Below are 20,325 nucleotides of genomic sequence, written 5' to 3'. Positions count from 1 at the left end.
CATTAACAAAGATAAATACATGCTTTATAAGTGCAGTTCATTATTAGTTCATGTTAACTAATGTAGTTAACTAATGAACCTAATTATAAAGTGTTCCCAAAATACATTTCTTAATATTTCTTATATAACAATGAATTGTACTCACAGCCTACAAACACCACAGTTCCTGTGAGGGTCAACGATGGAGAACAGCAGACAACGTTTGTGCCCGTTCTGTCAGATGCTCGCTGGTTGGTTACTGTGATGGCGTAAGTTCTTCTGCTCAAACGTGTGGCGCTCATCTCCTGACCCCTGTACATAATTTCTTTGAAATCATGCTTCTCCTTAACAATACAGCAGAAGGTCATGTTACTTCCCACAGGAACCACCTTATCCTGGGGATACATGTTAGACTCAGACATCTCAGGAATATCCGACCCTAGAGACAAAAGGATTGGGGGTGAGTTTGGTAAATGGTTTAAACAACTATAACTTTTTGGATGCACTAGAAAACATTTCTTGCCAAAAAAAGAGCAACATCAAAACAAAAAATGTCCTTTTATAGCTTTCAAAACAGCTCCAAGTGCAGAAACAAAACTATCTGGTATAAAATTAGATCACTGGCGGATGTGTCTACATTTAAAAAGGCCAGTTCCTAATTTTGTCACAGCACAGCTACTCCAGCAACTTTATTTTCCACGTCTGTCTGAAATAAAACCTTAAAGGGTTAGTTCACCCAAAAATGAAAATTCTGTCATTAATTACTCACCCTCATGTCGTTAGACACTTGTAAGACCTCCGTTCATATTCGGAACACAAATGAAGATATTTTAGTTTAAAGCTGATGGCTGAGAAAGGCTTCAGATAGGCCTCCATTGGCATTCAGTACATTTACACTCACAAGACCCATAAAAGGCACTTAAAACGTTGTTACAAAGTCCATCTCACCACAGTGGCTCTACAATAATTTTACGATGCGACGACAATAGTTTTTGTGCGCAAAAAAAAATCAAAATAACACCTTTATCCAACTTGTGTGTCAAGTGCCAACTAGTCTTCCGTGTGTGCCTCCACGACGCATGCGTGAGAATATGACGTAGCGCCAGCGTTCGGGAATCCATGAAATGCACACTTAAGCCCCATTTTGAGCACTTCGCTGAGACCTAAAGCACGATCAATGTAGAATCCAACAGCTTAGACACGCGCGTCTTCCTCTGCTTGTAAACAAATCGCTTCTGGGTCATGTGTCCGAACGCCGGATCTGCGTCATATTCTCGCGCATGCGTCGTGGACGCACACACGGAAGACAAGAACAAGTTGGATAAAGGTGTTATTTAGATTTTTTTTTGCGCACAAAAACTATTGTCGTCGCATCGTTAAATTATTGTAGAGTCACTGTGGTGAGATGGACTTTGTAACGATGTTTTAAGTGCCTTTTATGGTTCTTGTGAGTGTAAATGTACTGAATGCCAATGGAGGCCTATCTGAAGCCTTTCTCAGCATCAGCTTTCAACTAAAATATCTTCATTTGTGTTCCGAATATGAACGGAGGTCTTACGGGTGTCAAACGACATGAGGGTGAGTAATTAATGACAGAATTTTCATTTTTGGGTGAACTAACCCTTTAAACTAAAAACTTTTTTCTACTTTAGACTCTTTAGACTCTTTAGATCATAAATATCATATTTGTGAAATAAGTAACACATAAGACTCATAGTATACACTAGTGTTGCTTTCGGCAACGAAAATTATGACTAAATATCGTCGTCAATGAACCTTTATCACGTGACGAAAACGAGACGAGAAGTAACGTAAATGCTGGTCATGTGACGATGACTAGAATTAAATGTATAATGCAATATTGACGAATAAAAACAAGACTAAATGTGGTTTACAAAATAAAAACTATGCTAAAATGTCTCTTCATTTTTGTTGACCAAAACGAGACGAGACGAAATGTTATAACGTCATTTTGTCGCGTTATTGTTATTATTTTGCAGTATTTCTGTGCGTCTCACTTCAGGGGCTGCATCAGGTCACACGGCGCAGACGCAGGCGACGTCACTTCACTTCCTCAAGCCCTACTCGCGGCATTATTTAGAAGATGCAGCTGCAGTGAGTTAACGTAAACGACATCAAAGTTAAGTCTGACACAGAGAAAGGGACCGATGGACGGCCAGCCGGGGTTTGTAAGGGAGAAAACAAAGAAACGACAGTTGGAAAAACTTTCATTACATAGAAGTGGAAAAGAAAGCGGAATGTGTTCGGGAGAACTGCGGCCACAAAATCACAGGAAAAAACACCACAAACCTTAAGAGACATCTCAATGTTTTTAGTTAAATGTATGTGTGTGTACTTCTAACATGTTTGGTTGGTAAAATAAATATGTTGTAAATTCTAATCAGAGCATCTTCATTGTCTGGAATGGATGTATTCTTGAGTCTATAAGGTAACAATAATATAATAAAATAACCTTGTTTGAAATGGGTTTAGCTAAAAGAAAAGTTTGGTTTTGTCTATACTACTAGGTACTGATACTATATTGACTGGGTTAAATAGAATTGCATCACTAAAAAGAGACTAAAATACAATTTTCACTGACTAAAACTAGACTAAAATAGTCATGGATAATTCTGACTAAAATAAGACTAAAATGTTCAGACTTTTAGTCGACTGAAACTTGACTAGACTAAAAAGAGTATGAACGTGACTAAAACTAAAATGCCAGCTTGACACAAAGACTAGACTAAAACTAAAATTAAAACAGGCCGCCAAAAACAACAGTAGTATACACTGAAATAACCTTTTCTTGCTACGTTTGTTTGTGGGCTGATTTTGAGAAAGGTTTCTAGATGCCCAGGCCGAGCACCGGTTTCAAGACCACCCCCATTAAAGAAATGTTTTTTTTTAGTACCTGGAATGGTCTGAAGGGGGCTCCACTGGCTGACCGCCTGCTGGTTGCGTGCCCTGATTCGCACCGAATGAGAAGTGCACTCCAAGGGTGACGGTGAGAGCCAGGTCCAACCATGCTGTCCTGTAACAGGATCTGCTTTAACGGCCACCGTCTCCTACAAATTAAAACAGACAATTTACATTAATAATACATTTGACAAATGCAGTAATTTGCACTGCACTTACATTTTATCAGTTCATGCATTCCCTGAGAATCAAACGAATAATCTTGGTGTTGAAAGCACCATGCTCTACATTGTGGAAGTGAAAAAGCCGTTTTGACCCATTACATCTTAAAGTCAGCATTCACAACCCGATTCAATTCCATAATGTGATTTTGAGTGAAACAACAATTAGTGACTAGCCTGACAAGCCAGACCCACATCAAGATGTTGGGTCTGGGAACAGACCATTGGCAGGGCTCAATCCGAGGGGCGGGATAAACGGTTGTCTTTCAAATTCCCTCTGCATGCAATTGGATAGCGCCATGACCGCCACAACCAACCAGAGCAACGAAGAAGGTGAAGCGGAGCTAGTTGATAGATTAAACTTTCGCCGTATCCGGTCGGCAAAACTCTGAACACATCTTCCTTTCTTAAAGGGATAGTTCACCCAAAAATGAAAATTCTGTCATCATTTACTCACCCAAACCTGTATGGGTCTTATTGTTCTGCTGAACACAAAAGAACATATTTGAAGAATGTTTGTAACCAAGCAGATAGAGCAACCATTGACTACCATAGTAGGGAAAAAAATACTATGGTAGTCAATGGTTGCTCTATCTGCAGTAGGACTTGATTTAAACCATCTGCATTTGACTGGATGGTAAAGTCAGAAGAGAGTGTAACAGTCGGGTTCCGGAAGTAAAAATCTCATCATTTTTTCCATTGTGGAATTGATAACAATACTTATAAACATTTAAAGACAACCCTACTATGAGCTCCGATGTTGTTTATCAATTGTATATGCTTTTGTTGAAGCCATCAGCCCACATTTAAACTTTAAAGAATTGTGTTTAACATTACCCATAATTCTACATAATATATAATTTACGCAAGATATGCAATTTGTTATATAGTATAAGCAACTTCTTTAAATGAATAGTTTTAGATTTCTCCGTTTTAAATCTGATTATGTCATTCCAAATGCTTCATGGAATTGTTGTAGCCGTTAAGAACATTGTACCTTTTTATCTATTTTTTTTTTTTTTATACTTTTTTTGCTTCAAATCAAAGTTTGTAATGTTGTAGCTGGTTGGTTTGCTTCATGCCATATTGTAAAAAGTATTTTTTTTAAATCCTTATAGAAAAAACTAATTGAAAACACTTACTAAGGCAGCTGAAAAAAGTGGACGGGCACTAATAGACTATGGAGCTAAATGAGTTTGCAGTGGATTGTGGGTGATCTACTCCCTTCCCCTTTTGACAGGGATTCTGAAGAACAAATTCACTCTCCAAAGCATCTCAAAATATCATAATGTTTTTTTAACTGTTATTTGATATTATAAACTGTATGGCATCAAGTTCCTGTGTTAACTATCAGAAATATTTATAACAAAAAAGGCTGCATTACCTACAATAACAGCTCATGGAATATGGAATAACATGCGCTGATGAACCGTACACAATAAGACCCGAGAACTCAAACTATGAAAGTATTGTTAACATGAATATTCAGAGGCAAATACATAAGATCTAATTGACAGGGTCTGTGGCATGCCAACGATTACCACAGGAAGTAATTTAGTCTCTTCCCTCAGTTAAAGAGGAACAGTAATGCAATTACAATGAAAGGCCAGCAGATATTGTTTTCTGTGGTTATCAAGTGTGCCGACAGAGTTGCATTTAGCCTTGAATATTGCTTTATGGGTCCAGAATGCAATAATAATCAATCCAAATAAGCGACAAATATTTTTCGATTTGGACAGACTAACAATGACCAATAAATTCCAAAACAAATTAGACATGAATGCAATCGCTATCATAACATTAAGCTCTTAAAGTCACAGTCCGTGACTCATCGGAGATGGGAAAATATTGAGTTGAGAAACTGGTTTGAGTGTATTTACATTTAATCTCTTGTTTTTGAACTGAAGGTGGAACCCCATTGTGTCGTAAAGACCTGGATGTGGCATAAAAGACATGATGTTCCAGTAATGATTCCCAGTGCTTAAATGGCACACACCCAAATGCATATTTCAACACTAACCAACTAAAACACAGATTAACTGTCAACATGACATCCAATGTTAGAGATGCAAGAGCGCTTACATTTAGCACCACATTCATTAGCTCGGTGTGGAAAATCTCAATGTCAAAAAGCGACGAGTCACTCTGCCATGTCAAAGAAAGAGTCTGTGTAGGTAAATCAGGCTGTAGTGTTAAACCATGGGGCACAGGAAGTTCAGCCAGACCTGTAAAATGACAAAGAGAGAGAGAGAAGAAGAAATGACGGGCATTCATTTCAGTTGGTAAATCATGGTATAAACCTGTAATGAATTAAACCATCTATACACTGAGCAGTTTTTCTATAATCTATGACTGTATAACAGTACAATCACGGTTTTCAACATTGGTAATAATCAGAAATGTTTCTTGAGCAGCAAATCATCATATTATAATGATTTCTAAAGGATCATGTGACACTGAAGACTGGAGTAATGATGCTGAAAATTCAGCTTTGATCACAGGAGTAAATTACATTTAAAAGATATTCAAAATGAAAAGAGTCGCAATATTACTGTTTTTACAGGATTTTAATCAACAAAATAAATGCAGTCTTGGTGAAACGAAGAGACTTCTTTCGAAAACATTTAAAAAAAACATACCAACTACAAACTTTTGAATGGTAGTGTAAATGTAAATATTTTTTCAGAGAATTTTTGAATAAAATAATATGATATTCAATCCTCTACGCACACCTTCGCAGTAGAATCACCATTGGCTAGTACATTTTTTTGTTTAGTTGTCAGACTGATAATCTTTATTATATTATATTATACTTTATTTCCATCAAATGTATCAATATCTTTGTAAAATGGCACAGTTTTTTAAATATCTGAACGTTCATGCTTAACATCAGTCAATCAAGCATTAGACTATGTTATGATATTATGATAATCAAGCACTATTTAATGATATAACTTTATTAATTAGAACTAAAACTGTTGGTAACCATGTATGAATGCACATTTAACTGAACTTTGGACTGGTGGTGGTACTTAAGATATTGTTGGTGTTTCTGTAAAAAAATTTATTATAGTAATTATATTATTAAAAGATAATACTACTACTACTAATTCTACTACTAATAACAATATACAACGCAATAAGGATTGATGAGCTGCTGGGTTCATGAATATTAATCACGTTGACAGCATTTGCTCAAACTGATTTGCTGAAATCAAAACAGGGAGAGGAAAAGATGAGCGCCAGCCAATGAGCTTGCTGTTTGCGCATTAGTTCCGCCCACTACCGGAAAAAAAAACAGCATATCTTCTGCTTGTTCTTAAAAGCTGAATAATTCCAAATTAACTCTGTTATTTTGACAAGAAAAATACAACAAAGAATATTGTTAACGTAGCGCGTTGATTTTGCGTGGTGTGTAAGAGGCTCGCGCACACGTGTGAGAAACACGCTCAGCAAAGCGACAGAGTTCTTCACACTAGAGTTTACGGTACGTCAGATGAGCTGATTTGAAATCGCATAGATCGCTTGACGAGAGCAAAACTCTCAAGTGCTCATTCAGTGTTCAGCGAGTAAAAAAACGATACATTTATGCTAAACTTATTCTTAGCATCTAACACACACACTGGCGAGTAAAATCTGAGAATTTATTAGCCAATGGCTAATGATAGATATTATTTAATCACCCAGGGTGAAGATTTACTCGCATATGCGAGTGTTTTACTCGCATTGTAGAGGGTTGATATTATATTACAGTTAGGGTTAGGTTACTCTTTCAAAAACATAAAAAAATATATTATCCTCAATTTTGAATGGAATAAAATGCATTGATACATTTTATTGTAGGTGTCAAAATCACACTAACACTAAATTTAACCAGGGTTACGACATGTTTCATTGATGTCATGTAATCCTAGTTAAACCTGGAGTGCCTAAGAAGAGTTCTCTAAGGGTCTAAGGGTGTGTTCACAGTTCACACTTGTAATTCGGTTCGCTTGGTTTATTCGGTCCGGCCCAAAAAACCCAAAACATTTAGTCCTGGTCTGCTTAGCATTCACAGTGGCATTTTAACAAGAACATGTGTATGTTCACAACGTGATTGTTCGGTTTTTATTTTGTGACTGAGCTTTCCGAGCATCCGAAACAAACGTTGCGCTCGTTGCATGTGCGTTGCGTTGTTATATGATGGTATAACTCGTGAAGAGCTTATAAAATGTGTAAAGGAGTCAAAACAGCAGCAGGAATCCCTCCGTCACACACACAAACCAAGATCTGCTGTGAGGAGACGCGGTTCTGACGTCTGTACTGACCTGTGACGGGCAAACTCATGACTATGATGAGAAAGAAAACTAAACAGAGCAATCACACCAGGGTTCATTTTAATCCAACCAAACATGACAAGTGTGAACACAACACACCCTAACAGGTCCTGATCAATCTGAATAGGAATTTGATGACACTCACCATTCTGCCCTTGAGAGCGTAAGACCCTGAGGCTCAGCAACAGAGCCAGAATCACCCAGCCCTGCATACTGACCGAACCAGCACCGCTTTACCGCTTACAGAAAGAGCAGAACACAACCAAGACCTGCAGAACAGAACCTACAGCAAAACACAAAAAATAGAGGTTAATAGGTTGAAATCAATTTTACAGGACATAAATCTGAGGGTTAAACAAACTTGGGGAAAAAAAGTAATAACACCTTGCAATTGTGATACTGAGTCATTATATTGATGCAAAGAATGTTTTTTTTTCCAATTTCATAATTATCATCTTTTTGAATTGAACTTTTAGTATAAATTTCACAAAACCAACAGAAAAAAAATAGGAAATCAAATCATACTGCATTATGAAGCTACAGTACAGGATGAGAATGATGCATCTCTTTTATATCAAGCACTCTTGACAATGTGTGTATGGATCACCTTGCATAGTTATAGTTATAGTTAAGTCTCTTTTAAAAACTTTTTGACGAGTCCTCAATCCTCATAAGTGTGTGTTGGTGTGAGTTTGGTTTGTGTTGTTGACAATAAGCATTTTGTCTCCAACACATGCTGCAAGCAGTAGACTAATCACAACAGACTGCTCCATCTGACCAATCAGAGCCTTAGAGAGGCTGAATACTTTATTGCACCGCTTAGATACTGTGAGAAAAGAGGTGATGCTGCATTGTAGTATATTATGCGAAAATATTAATGTTTTTTTTTGTTTACCTTGAATACATGTGAACCTATTGTGGGAGAGCTCCAAGACACAATTACAAGCCCTTAAAATAGCACAACAGAGGCACTATAATAAAATATATACAAAAATACCACAATTTAACTCTTTTCTTCACACGCACATAAGTAAAGAAGGCTGGAAAGACAAGACCCCTTAACATGGGCAAGTACACACACACATTACTGATTACAGCAGTTCTTCTGGTTAGTATAGACACATATATAATAGCAGTTAGTATCATTTTTGTACATAGTTTCCCCATTTCAATACATTTTATCATTACTTGGGTTAAATAAAGGTACTACAAAGCACATAAAAAAAAGTAATTGCATAATCACCATATGTGTCAACAATAATATATAACTAGGCCTGCATCTCAATGTGCATACAATCCATTCAAATGGATATTCATCAGCATATTCAATACTATTTAGGGTGGATAATATGCATATTGGGATGCAGAGATATTCTTTTTAGTCTTAAATTTAGATTTTTTTTCCTCTTATCCTATAGAAATACCCAGCTTGATGCAAAGCAAATCAGAATTAAATCACACTCAAATTCAATGTTTTGTCTTAAAGCAGTAACACAAATCTCTTCTCACTCACTACCCCTATATACTCCCTGAAAATCCAGAATTTCCAGCCCTCACCTGCTTTTATCCTTCATAAACCAGAAACAAAACACCAAACTGAGCAAATCTGATCAAACAAGCCCACTCTTGTATCAGTATAGTTTTATTTAATGCCATGTCAGCATCTGTGGCTATCTTCATGGCAAAAAATGAATTACAAAAATACAAGAGTTACATTTATACAAGAAAAATAAAAATACAGCAATTAATATTATAATCCCTCTCGTGTAGACACAACATTTTCAGTTGTTTTTAATGGCATCCATACAGCAGTTCAATTGATATTAAGGTGTCTGATCAATCAAAATGGAGGACTTAGGCATGCTGAGAAAATGTGGCACGAAGTTAGTACACATCATCTTATCAGCGCTGGACATACCAAAGTGAATTCACAAGGGCGTAAATACAGAATGCATCACATTCCTACGAAAGATTAAATTAGCACAATGCTGCAGCTTCTACTTCACTCTTACCTCACTCAATCAAAGAAACTTCTGGATCAAAACTGTACAAAGAAAAACACATGAAAACAGTAACTAAATAACTAGATTTTTACATTTTCACAAGAATGCTGACGCTGCGGTTGGTACACACTGATGTGCAATCAAGGTCTAAGGTCTTCTAAGGAGCTTTTAGCAAATTTCTATGTGGATTCTAGTTGCTTACGCGTCTCAATAAAGCACATGTTTGAAGAATCATTTACGTCTGTAGCACAAATGTTTGCAGGACGAGTTACACACCAAAGCTTAATCATGCTTCAAGTAAAGGACACTGACAACCAAGCTAACAGATTCAGCAATCCACACCAGTCAAAGTTTGATTTAGATTTGATCATGAACAAACATAGGGTGAAGTTGCAGCTTTTTTGACAGATCTGGCCTTGGGCACTTGTGCCAAATACAAGTTTAAACAAGCATCCAAACTCGGTCCCTCCCGCAAGCGAATCCCCAAACACCACCTCATACTGAAACTGAAGCCATTTCACTTTTCCAGTAAACTGAAGCCTGAAAAAAACATTTTCAGCAGAAAAAGAAACTGTTTAGAATCCAAGAAAGAAAACTAAAATAAATAGTTTTAGAAGAAAAGCAAATTTTGACTATGCAAAAAAAAAAACCCTACAGTTTCTGCCAGAATAACCGATAAACATATTTAGTGGTAATTCTTGCCTCAACAAATATATCAAACTTTGAGCAATAATGTAAGCAAACCCCTAAACCCAAGACATTATTTACCTTCAGCATGTAACCAGTCCAGCACTAAACAATAGGACTCTGATAATTCTGCAAATGGATATTATATTGAGTAAAAACAAAAACCAGCACATTCTCACCGCTGAAAGGTTATCCGTTTTTCATCTTAAATTTATAGCTTGGTTGTTTTTACAGCCATAGGCTGCACAGTCCTATGACGTTTTTGAGAAAAATGCATTGATTTGTGAGTGTGTGACGAACAGTGTCATGTTAACTGTTTCAAGATGGCGGACCTATTGACGTGTCTGGAGTCCCACCAAAGCGTGAGAGCGTTTTCTTCAGTTGAGACTCTTTGCAAGTTACTAGTATTTCATTTCACAGATAGTGTGTTTCTGTATTGATTCTATATAAAAATGCTGATACAATGAAAAGTATTTGCTCTGGCTCTTGTTTTAAAGTATTATGTTCCGTTATTATACTGCTTGTTGTCATCTGTTGACGTTGTATTGAGCTCCAGAGGTCACGTGACCCATTTTGTTTACGACGCCATTTTGGCTGGTGTTGTATTTGTCCCGCCCCTCCTCCACTGTGATTGGACGGCTGGGTGAAAAGTGACTGTGATGAGCGCTGCACTTTACTCAAAGTTGAACATTTCTTCAACTCTCGGCGACTAGTAAAAAAACGTTGAACGCTCAGCGCTTAAGCGTGAAATACTCGCTCAGGGCTGGGCGATATGGCTGAAAACTGTATCACGATATAAGGATTTCATATCGGTCGATATCGATAATTTTAAGATCTATTTAAAATAAGGACCAGGAGAAAAATATTTTACATTTAAATTTTTTTATTTTAAACTTAACCTTCCTCTGATTATAATCCCCTCAGTTATAAAGGCAGAAATGTCAACATAACCATGGAAAACACTCAAATAATATTAATAATATAAACAAGTCTAAAATTTCTAATTTCAATTATCTCTTTTATCTATTATTTTATCTTATCTTTTTTATCTATTATTGCAGTCTCTCTTATTTCTTTGCAACTGTTATCGTTTAGATGCTTTGTCATAAGGCACTGATGCAGAGTAACATTACCTCTCCATGTAGTTTCAAAGGCTGAATCCGAAATGGACGTTATTGAGTGCACTCATTCTATCCCACTTTGCACCGCAATAACGAGTGTACAGCTGATGTACACACAGCGCCTGTTCGAATTTGCTCACTCGTTTTCATTCACTCCTTCAAGTGAACTGTATTAGTGGACTAAAGTAGGGAATAGTGATTGAGGGTTTAGGGGGCGATTTCGGATTCAGCCAAAGTCAAGAATAGCACAACGGCGAGCGCGTAGAGTATAAACACGTCCCCAAACGAACGAGGCGCGCGCGCGCACTGTCAGCGGAGGCTCGCGCTGCGGAGCCAGACGAAAGTATATTGGTCTGACAACGGTCAGACTTATACAATCCAAAAAACTGCCATACTGGCAAGCTGACTTGTTTTCCTGTTTTATTAACAATTTCCTTGCTCGCTGCGGCGCTCATTTATCGCTCCACTTATCACTCCACACCGGTTTTGTATACTGAAGAATGAATCCAACACGAGACAACGATATGGCGCAACCAGACATGATACAGTTATATGATTGGCTGTTAGCCTGTCACTCCCTACGTTGCTTGGTTACCAGAGAGTGAGTGCCTTTGTTCATGCAACCAAACTTGCTTCGCAACCTCTGGTTTCTTCCAACGAAGAAAAACAATTATGTTTGTAACGTTTTATCGAACAAATTTTTTATTGATATCGATTACGTGTCTATCACGATACATATCGTTATCGTTTTATCTTCCAGCCCTACTCATGGCGTTCTAAAAAGGGGCCGCTCCCATTGAAAACAATTGAATACGCCAGCCGCGTGAAAAAACGCGTTGGTGGACACACGGCCTTATACTTCTTTGTTGGACCTACACCGTAGGCTACATGTCGGTTTTCATTTATACAGACGCTAGTAGGCAGTGTCCACAGGCATGTTGCTGCTGCTATCGGAGTGATCGTAAATAAAAGTTTCCCATTTCAAAATTGGACATTAACGCCTTCTCAAGTCAAAATTTGAATGCGATGATTCAATCACGACTTGAGAAGTAGGACATTTTCGATAGCACGTGAAGGCAGCATAACTTACAGTATCAAGGAAAAAGCCAAAGAAGAAGCAGCTTGTTGTGTACGTTGTTGGAGAAGCAGCATCAGTGATGGCGGCAAATAGACATCGACTTTTGTTTCAGATCATTTATAATACGCAAGCAGAAATTGACTTTTTGACCTGAGGGAGGGGCTCTAGCAGACCAATCACAGCGTTTGCGGTCCATATAGAATTGACGCATTGTTACATTTTGCACGTCAGGCTACGCCACAGGCTACATAATAGCCTACGATGTAGCTACAGCGTAGGTTCAACTCAGATTAAATCAGCCTTTATACTATGCCCAGAACACACTAGCATCGTGCTGATGTGCAAGCACCACTGCAGGCCCTGTTTACACTAGTGCGTTTTAAAACGCATAACTTTAGTTACGGTTACACCTGACATCTACACTACTTCAGAGTTTTCGACCCTTGAAATCAGAGACTTTCAGGGTGTACTCACACTAGACGATCTGAACCTCTCATGCCTCTGTAACAGACCAGCCTCGACGACCGTGTAAACAATAACATGGAGACGGAACTGCAAGCTTTGCTGACTTTGTTGTCCTTTTTTTGCAGCCATTGTACAGTTAAATACTGTATTTTATAATACTGCAGCTGTGCAAGAGGCAGGCTATTATTAGAGTAATCAGCAACTGTTTACACTTGTACGCGCATGATCAGTCAAGTGACATGCGTTTTCAGTCATTTAGTGTGGACGGGGATCGTTTCTGAAATGCAGTGGAAACGCCAGTATGGACGAGGATGGTTTTCATTTTAAAACGCCGTGTTAAAACGAAAACGCACTAGTGTAAACAGGGCCTTAGACAGCTTGCGTTGTAAAACCTAGGAACATTAATTCAGTCAAAACCCATACATTTTTGGGAAAAAACGTTTTTTAATATCCCTACTAGACAAGTTGTCATTTATTTATTACGGCAAAAAGCACATCTAGCTTGTTTTCAAATAACAAGTATCCGTTAGGAACAGGATTCTCAATATTGACTTCATATCAGGTCACTGATCCATGTGCTGCAGGGTTACGGTAAAATAGAGCATCACGTGTGTGTTTGCAGACCTTGTTTGCGGTTTGGTTTGAGAGCTCACAATGGTCTTGCTGACAGATCTCTTTAATATTCCACCGGGCGTGAACAGCCAGAGGGCAAAGAACAGGAAAACAGACACTGTTTTTTTTTTTTTAACTGAAACGAGGTCTGGAAAACAATCCCATGGATCCCTGCCAACACATTTCCTTGCATCACCAACATGAATTCATGATTACTAGAAGTAACCTGAGATAACACATGAGTTGTTTGGCGTCTTTGAAGAGTTACCGTATTCTTCATAGATTCATTTTGCTATATTCATCCAAATACAACAGCCCACACATGCCCAGACCTCGGCTGGGTGCTGGAATCCAGTGTTTGTGTTGGCAGCCTGTGCGGTGGGTCTTCAGCAAAGTGTCAAACTCAAATGTTTGATGAGTTACGGACGATAATGTGAAACATACCAGCTACAAACTACTTACAATTTTTAGTTAAATTACAGTCAAGCTACCATTACAAAAAGTAGTTAGTGGTGATGAAAAAAAGTTACTAAAACAAGTATATTGATGATATTTATGGGGACAATAGCTTTTACAAAAAACAGTGAACTCAATTATGGTGATTCCAGGTAGCAAATTAAATGGATGTAAATCAGGGGCGTAGCCATCTTTTCAGAAGTGAGGGGGACAGAAATGTCAGGTGTAATACCAGTTTTTTTCTGACCTTTTTTGTCTAATTGACAGATTTAATTGATCTCATCTCTTGCTTTTAATTCAGTAAGATATCAAAAACACTGCTGAACAATAACCACTAATATCTATAATGTTTTCCCTATATGTTATGCCAATTTTATGATTGGTTTATGTACTACAAACACTTGTGCATTAAGTCCCCATGGATTTTATGCTTTGTAAAAAAAATATCACTGAATAAGGCAGAAAATATACAGTCTATCAAAAGTTTGGAAACATTACAATTGTTAAATGTTTTTGAAAGAAGTCTTCTGCTCACCAAGGCTGCATTTATTTAATAAAAAATGCAGTAAAAAAGTAATACAGTGAAATATTATCCAAATGTAAAGCAGCTGTGTGAATATATAGTAAACAATAAAAAAATTATATTTATTCCTGTGATCAAAGCTGAATTTATCATAATTAGCTACTCCAGTCTTCAGTGTCACATGATCTTTCAGAAATCATTCTAATATGTTCATTTGATGCTCAAGAAACATTTATGATTATTATCAATGTTGAAAACAGTTGTGCTGCTTAATTTTTGTGGAAATCATGAAATTATTCAAACATTTGTGGTAAGATTTTAATACTTTTATTCATCAAACATGCTTTAAATTGATCAAGTGGCATTTATAATATAACAAAAGATTTATCCATGCTTTATTCAATGCAAATAAATGCTGTTCATTTAACTTTCTATTCATTAAAAAATCTTGAAAAATAAAATCCACAGCTGTTTTCAACAATGATTTTAATCCTAAATGTTTCCTTTTCATCAAATGATCATATTAGAATGATTTCAGAAGGATCATGTGATACTGAAGACTGGAGTAATGATGCTGAAAATTCAACTTTCATCACAGGAATAAATTACACTTTACTAGGCTATATCATTACAAATTAAAACATCTGTGAATATATGTGAATATATTTCGCAATATTAATGTTTTATTATTTTATTATTTTTTATTAAATAAATGCAGCCTTGGCAAGCAGAAGATACTAAACATTAAAAAGGCTGTCAGTTAGCACTGCATTATTCATATTCTTTATTGTCAATAAATACCTTGAGATGGCTGGAAAAACACAAACCATATAGGCTATTGTCGCAATCGTGTTTGTTGTCACGTTTCATCAGTCATAGCGATTATTCAGCACCTGCTACAGCGCTGAATGCCTTTGGAACGTGACAGGGTTTTACTTCTACGAAACAGTTTAGTTTAGCGCGCCCTATGGCTTCGAGTATGAATTGGAGTGCTGCACGAGAGCGTTAGCACTCCGTGGTGTTCAGATAGCCTCGTTTTTGGATACGAATAAAATAACAGGTCATGCATAGATTATTTTGTGTCTTTGAATTTAAATCTAGATTTATTCACGTTGGCTTCTACGTAAACGAACTTGCTTGTGTAACAGAAGTAGGCCAGTAAGAGCGGTGCGACTAGACGCCGGTTCGAATCCCGCCCGGAGCAGGTCGACTATAGGACCGGTGCAACCTGGGAAAAGTGCGGGGGACGAATGTACATTTTATTAAAAGTACGGGGGACATGTCCCCCCCCGTCCCCCGCGTAATCTACGCCCATGATGTAAATATATTATTCAACCATACTGTACATCTAACTATTCTGTAAATCACTTACATTTTCACAAGTCCTTTAATTTTAGTCAGAGCCAATTTGCCACAACACAAACACAAATGTGCACTAATCACAATTATTTTCCATTAACTAAAACATGAACAAATTTGAGAAAAAAAAAGCTGAAATAAATTATAAATATTAGAATGAATATTTTTTTTTGCCTTGGCAATTAACAGAAATATGTTTAGGTTGAAGCACTAAAAGTACTAATTGGCATTAAATAAAACTAAACCCAAGTTAAACTTTAAAAAAAAAATGTAATAAAAATGACTAAACCACAAAACAAAAATGACTTAAAATTTAACTAAAATTAAAATGAAAACAGAAAATAAAAAAGCTGATTACAAATATTAATAAAAACTATTATTAATAGTACATACTATGCTACAACTAAATGTACACTAAATAGGCAACAAATAAAACGAAAAACATTAACTCAGTATATAAATAAATAGGCCTACTGGTTGTGCTACAAAAAAAAAAAACTAAGCTGGTGAAAAAACCAGGAGGAGGAGAATAATTTGTAGCTGAGTTAATATTTTACAGGAACTACAGTCTGAACTCAAAACATTCCTCTGGAATCCATGACAGATTTCTTACGTGACATCATAATTTTCGTTTATTTTTTCTGCGGCATGAATAGACACAGATTCCTCTCTTTCCCACCCAGTGCATTTACACATGCTGAGAACAATGACAATCTGTCCAGAGCAGGGTGCTCTAATGGCTTCCTTCCACTTACATCACTCAAAACTACACGACTGATTCAGAAGACAACTAAACCTCTGGAGGAAAGTTTCCCGGTTTACCACATTTGACTTGAAACAGACACGTTTACAAACTGTAAGGTGACCACAGTTGTTTCATTAACTGAGATAAAATAAACTATAAATATTAGATGGAAAACCTAAGCAACTTAAACTAACTGAAATAAATTGGAATTAAAAAACTAAAATGACTAAAACTACAACTGAAGAAAATAAATAAATGAAAGCTAATACAAAAACTAATAAAAACTACAAAAGGACATAAAATGACAAACTGAAAATATAAAAATAAAAGTAGTATAAATAATACTAAAATAACACTGAGGGGTGTGCGACAGTGCGAGTAATCATAATTGATTTTCAATTTCGGCTTCCAAAAATAATGAAAACAAGATAATGGAGGAACTTTCATTAATGGAGTGCACTTTCGTTCCTCCCTAAAAGCCCAAACTTAACATCCAAATCAGCCGAATAAGTGAGTGTTTTGAAAGTGTTTTGACACTTGTATGTATTAAAGGGATAGTTCACCCAAAAAATGAAAATTAGCCCATAATTTACTCACCCTCAAGTCATAGGTTTATATGACATTCTTCTTTCAGACGAATAAAATCTGAGTTATATTACAAAAGTCCAGGCTAATCCAAGCATTAGAATTGGATTCATAGTTGCTCTGTTTTTGAAGTCCATAAAAAGTTAATCTGTCCATCAAATAACATGTTAATAAAGGCCTTCTGAAGCGAATCGATGCGTTTGTGTAAGAAAAATATCCATATTTCAAACTTTATCAAGTAAACTTTCGACCGACTGCCTTCCATGTTCAATTTATGGAAAAATTGTTGAAAGTTCCCCTGCCGATCGAAAGACTAACGCGACCAGGTCCGCTCGTCATGACGTCACGAACGCATCTTGAGTTTCACTTTCAACATTCAACACTTTTCCATGGAATGCGGTCGGTCGAAAGTTAACTTTATAAAGTTTTAAAAATGAATATTTTTCTTACACAAACGCGTTGATTCGCTTCAGAAGGCCTTTATTAACACCCCAGAGCCGCGTGGAGCACGTTATTTGACGGGCAAATGCACTTTTTATGGACTTCAAAAACAGAGCAACTATGAATCAAATTCTAATGCTTGGATTAATCTGGAGGACTTTTGTAATATAACTCAGATTTTATTAGTCTGAAAGAAGAATGTCATATAAACCTAGGATGACTTGGGGGTGAGTAAATTATGGGCTAATTTTCATTTTTGGGTGAACTATCCCTTTAATACAAGTCATTGTTTATTACGCCAGTAGGTGGTGACAAGAGACTGTTTAAAAAAATTGTCATTGAATCATTCATTCAAGACTCAAGAGATTCGTTCACAAACGCTGATTCTTCCAGTAATGAAACAAGTCTTTATGAATGAGACATGACTCCTTCATTCGAATAGCTTTTTTAATGATTTCGTTCAAATTAATGCATTTTTTATATAGACTGAAGCAATGGACATTTTGTCAGAACCTCTAGTAAATTATGTGTTATTTTGTTTAATTGTCTGTTTTTTCTACAGAATCGTCGGAGAACTCAATTTTAAACAAAAAAAATTGTGATTCTCAACTGATCCAGAATGGTGCAGCCCTAATAGGCTATTACTAATCTGAATACCACTGTTAGTATGTCTGTTGTATTTTGTACTGTTGTATTTTCGTTCGTTCGTAATTATTTTCAGGACCTTTTTCTAGGGATTATGAATAATTTTGGTTGATACCGATAAGCGATAACCCATAATTCTTTATATTTGAAAGCCGACAGCTGATAAATCTAAATCCAAGTTTTTATTTAATTTTTGAGAGCCTGATTACAAAAACAAAAGTCTCACCATTAAAGCCATGTCCCAAACACACGATTATAATGTTCTCATTATAATTTAATGTAGCCTATATGACAGACTTGGATGTTGAACTTTACTGTATTTTCCTTTTTTTTTTTTTTTTTTTAAGTGATTCCAATCATATTTCAGGCAATTCAAAACCTCATTGTGAACAAATCTGAAGGAGATAATCCATTATTTACTGGCTTTAATATATCTGCCAAATTTTCTTATCGGTCCGATAACATTAAAAATGGACATATATCGGCCGATATATCATGCATCCCTATACCTTTTTCTTACATCATAGTTAACCTATATAGTATTAGTTTTTGCTGAAGTATCGATAACTGAAATTTCACTGATATTAAAAAATACTTGTATCGTGAAAAAAGACTTTGATCATATCGCCCACCAATAATCATGTTAAATAATCGTGATTTCAAAATTGACCAAAAAATAATCATGATTATGATGTTTTGCCATAACCGAGCGAGCAGCCCTGAGGGTGACCCAAACCCTGAGGGCCACTTAACCCAACATATAGTAATTATTAAGTATACATGATGAGTAAAATAAACACCTGTGCGCTAAAAATAGACCCACTCAATTTGTTGAGAGACAGTGACTCAACAGATCTGAAACACTGATATCTCGCCAGACATCAGATTAATAGGCACATTACCTCGAAAATGAAAACCAGCTTCGTTCCTAAAATGTTCTGCATAATTACAGCTTCAGTCACCATTCAATTTATTATACAGAAAATAAGATGCAATGAAAGTGAATGTTGACTAAGGCTGTCAGCTGATAACATTCTGTCTAACATCTTCATCTTCCTGAGTAAACGATTACAATACTTTAGGTCTCAAGACCAAGACCACAAGATCAAGACACCAATTCAGCTAATTATGGACTGTTGGTTGTTTACTTATAGTTCAAAGGAAATTTGTATGTAGAAAAGAAAATTGTTGTGTAATAACTTCCTCACTGATTCATACAGTCAACACAAGAAATTGTACAAGGTGTCTCATTAGTGGAAATTGTCCTGTAATTGTTGGCTCACAATAAAACCTTTCATTGTATGATCACATTCACAACAATGCTATCAAATGTATCACATGGTACTGTTAATTCTAGAGTCTAGCTTTACAAAAAGTACCATGGCACATGAATCCAGCAATCATTCAGTACCACAGTACATGTAAAGTACCAGTGTGTTACATCTAATAATTTGATGGAAATGATTAAAAATACAAATTGATGTATAGTAACAGAAATACTTAGTAACATGTAAGATGCAAATATTCTGGGTTAAAATGATAAAGCAACGCCCCTAAAGACTGTTTACAATAAACCATTCATCAAAACGGTCCACGAGAGAAAACAACATGACACAACATAGCCAATTTAACCAAAACAGCCCATTTAAACGGATACATTTCCTTTACTTCACCTCATTTAGTTATAAAAAAAATTAAAAAAAAGCTAAATTCATATCTTAAACGGAATCGTCTTGTCCCTCTATTAATTGCTCTAACGTTAACTGATCTTATAAATAACGTTACGTTATGAATTTCACAGCGAAACATTTCGATACGTCAATAAGTTTCTTTTATAATAACACAAACAAGCAAACGTCGCGAGTTAATACAGATAAACGGGGATTTCTAACGTTGAAACAACACACACGTTCCCAAACTGTTACCTTGATGTTTTTAGTATCCTCAAGTCTTCGAAATCACCCAGTTATATCCATAAAAATAACGGCTGCTATACGCGCTGGTGTGTTTGGGTTAATGGCAGCGCATGGCCTTCCAGACGGGTGTCGGTTGTCGGAACTGGGGGGACCGAACCGGATAACCATTCCCAAATGGCTCCTGTCCTGATCGGATCGTTCCAAACGTTCATTATGCGACAAACACTTGACTTCCTCCAGGGGGCGACTGTCGG

At 36.5% G+C, this 20,325-nt stretch overlaps 1 protein-coding gene across 1 annotated transcript in view; it reads right to left on the bottom strand.

The window, feature by feature from the left end:
• Positions 1-20,299, bottom strand: part of lifra (LIF receptor subunit alpha a) — a 38,445-nt gene extending 18,146 nt beyond the window's left edge. The window contains exons 1-5 of the mRNA XM_079815863.1: positions 20,081-20,299; positions 7,581-7,718; positions 5,202-5,344; positions 2,894-3,047; positions 146-418 (exon numbers count right to left, since the gene is read on the bottom strand). Of these exons, the coding sequence (XP_079671989.1) occupies positions 146-418; positions 2,894-3,047; positions 5,202-5,344; positions 7,581-7,647 (637 nt within the window). The 5' untranslated portion in view covers positions 7,648-7,718; positions 20,081-20,299. The remainder of the gene's footprint in view (positions 1-145; positions 419-2,893; positions 3,048-5,201; positions 5,345-7,580; positions 7,719-20,080) is intronic.
• Between the last annotated feature and the right edge of the window lie 26 nt (positions 20,300-20,325).

This window comes from Gobio gobio, assembly GCF_949357685.1.
Source record: "Gobio gobio genome assembly, chromosome: 4".
In the NCBI taxonomy this organism is placed as follows: domain Eukaryota; kingdom Metazoa; phylum Chordata; class Actinopteri; order Cypriniformes; family Gobionidae; genus Gobio; species Gobio gobio.
This window is presented reverse-complemented; position numbering and strand designations above follow the sequence as displayed.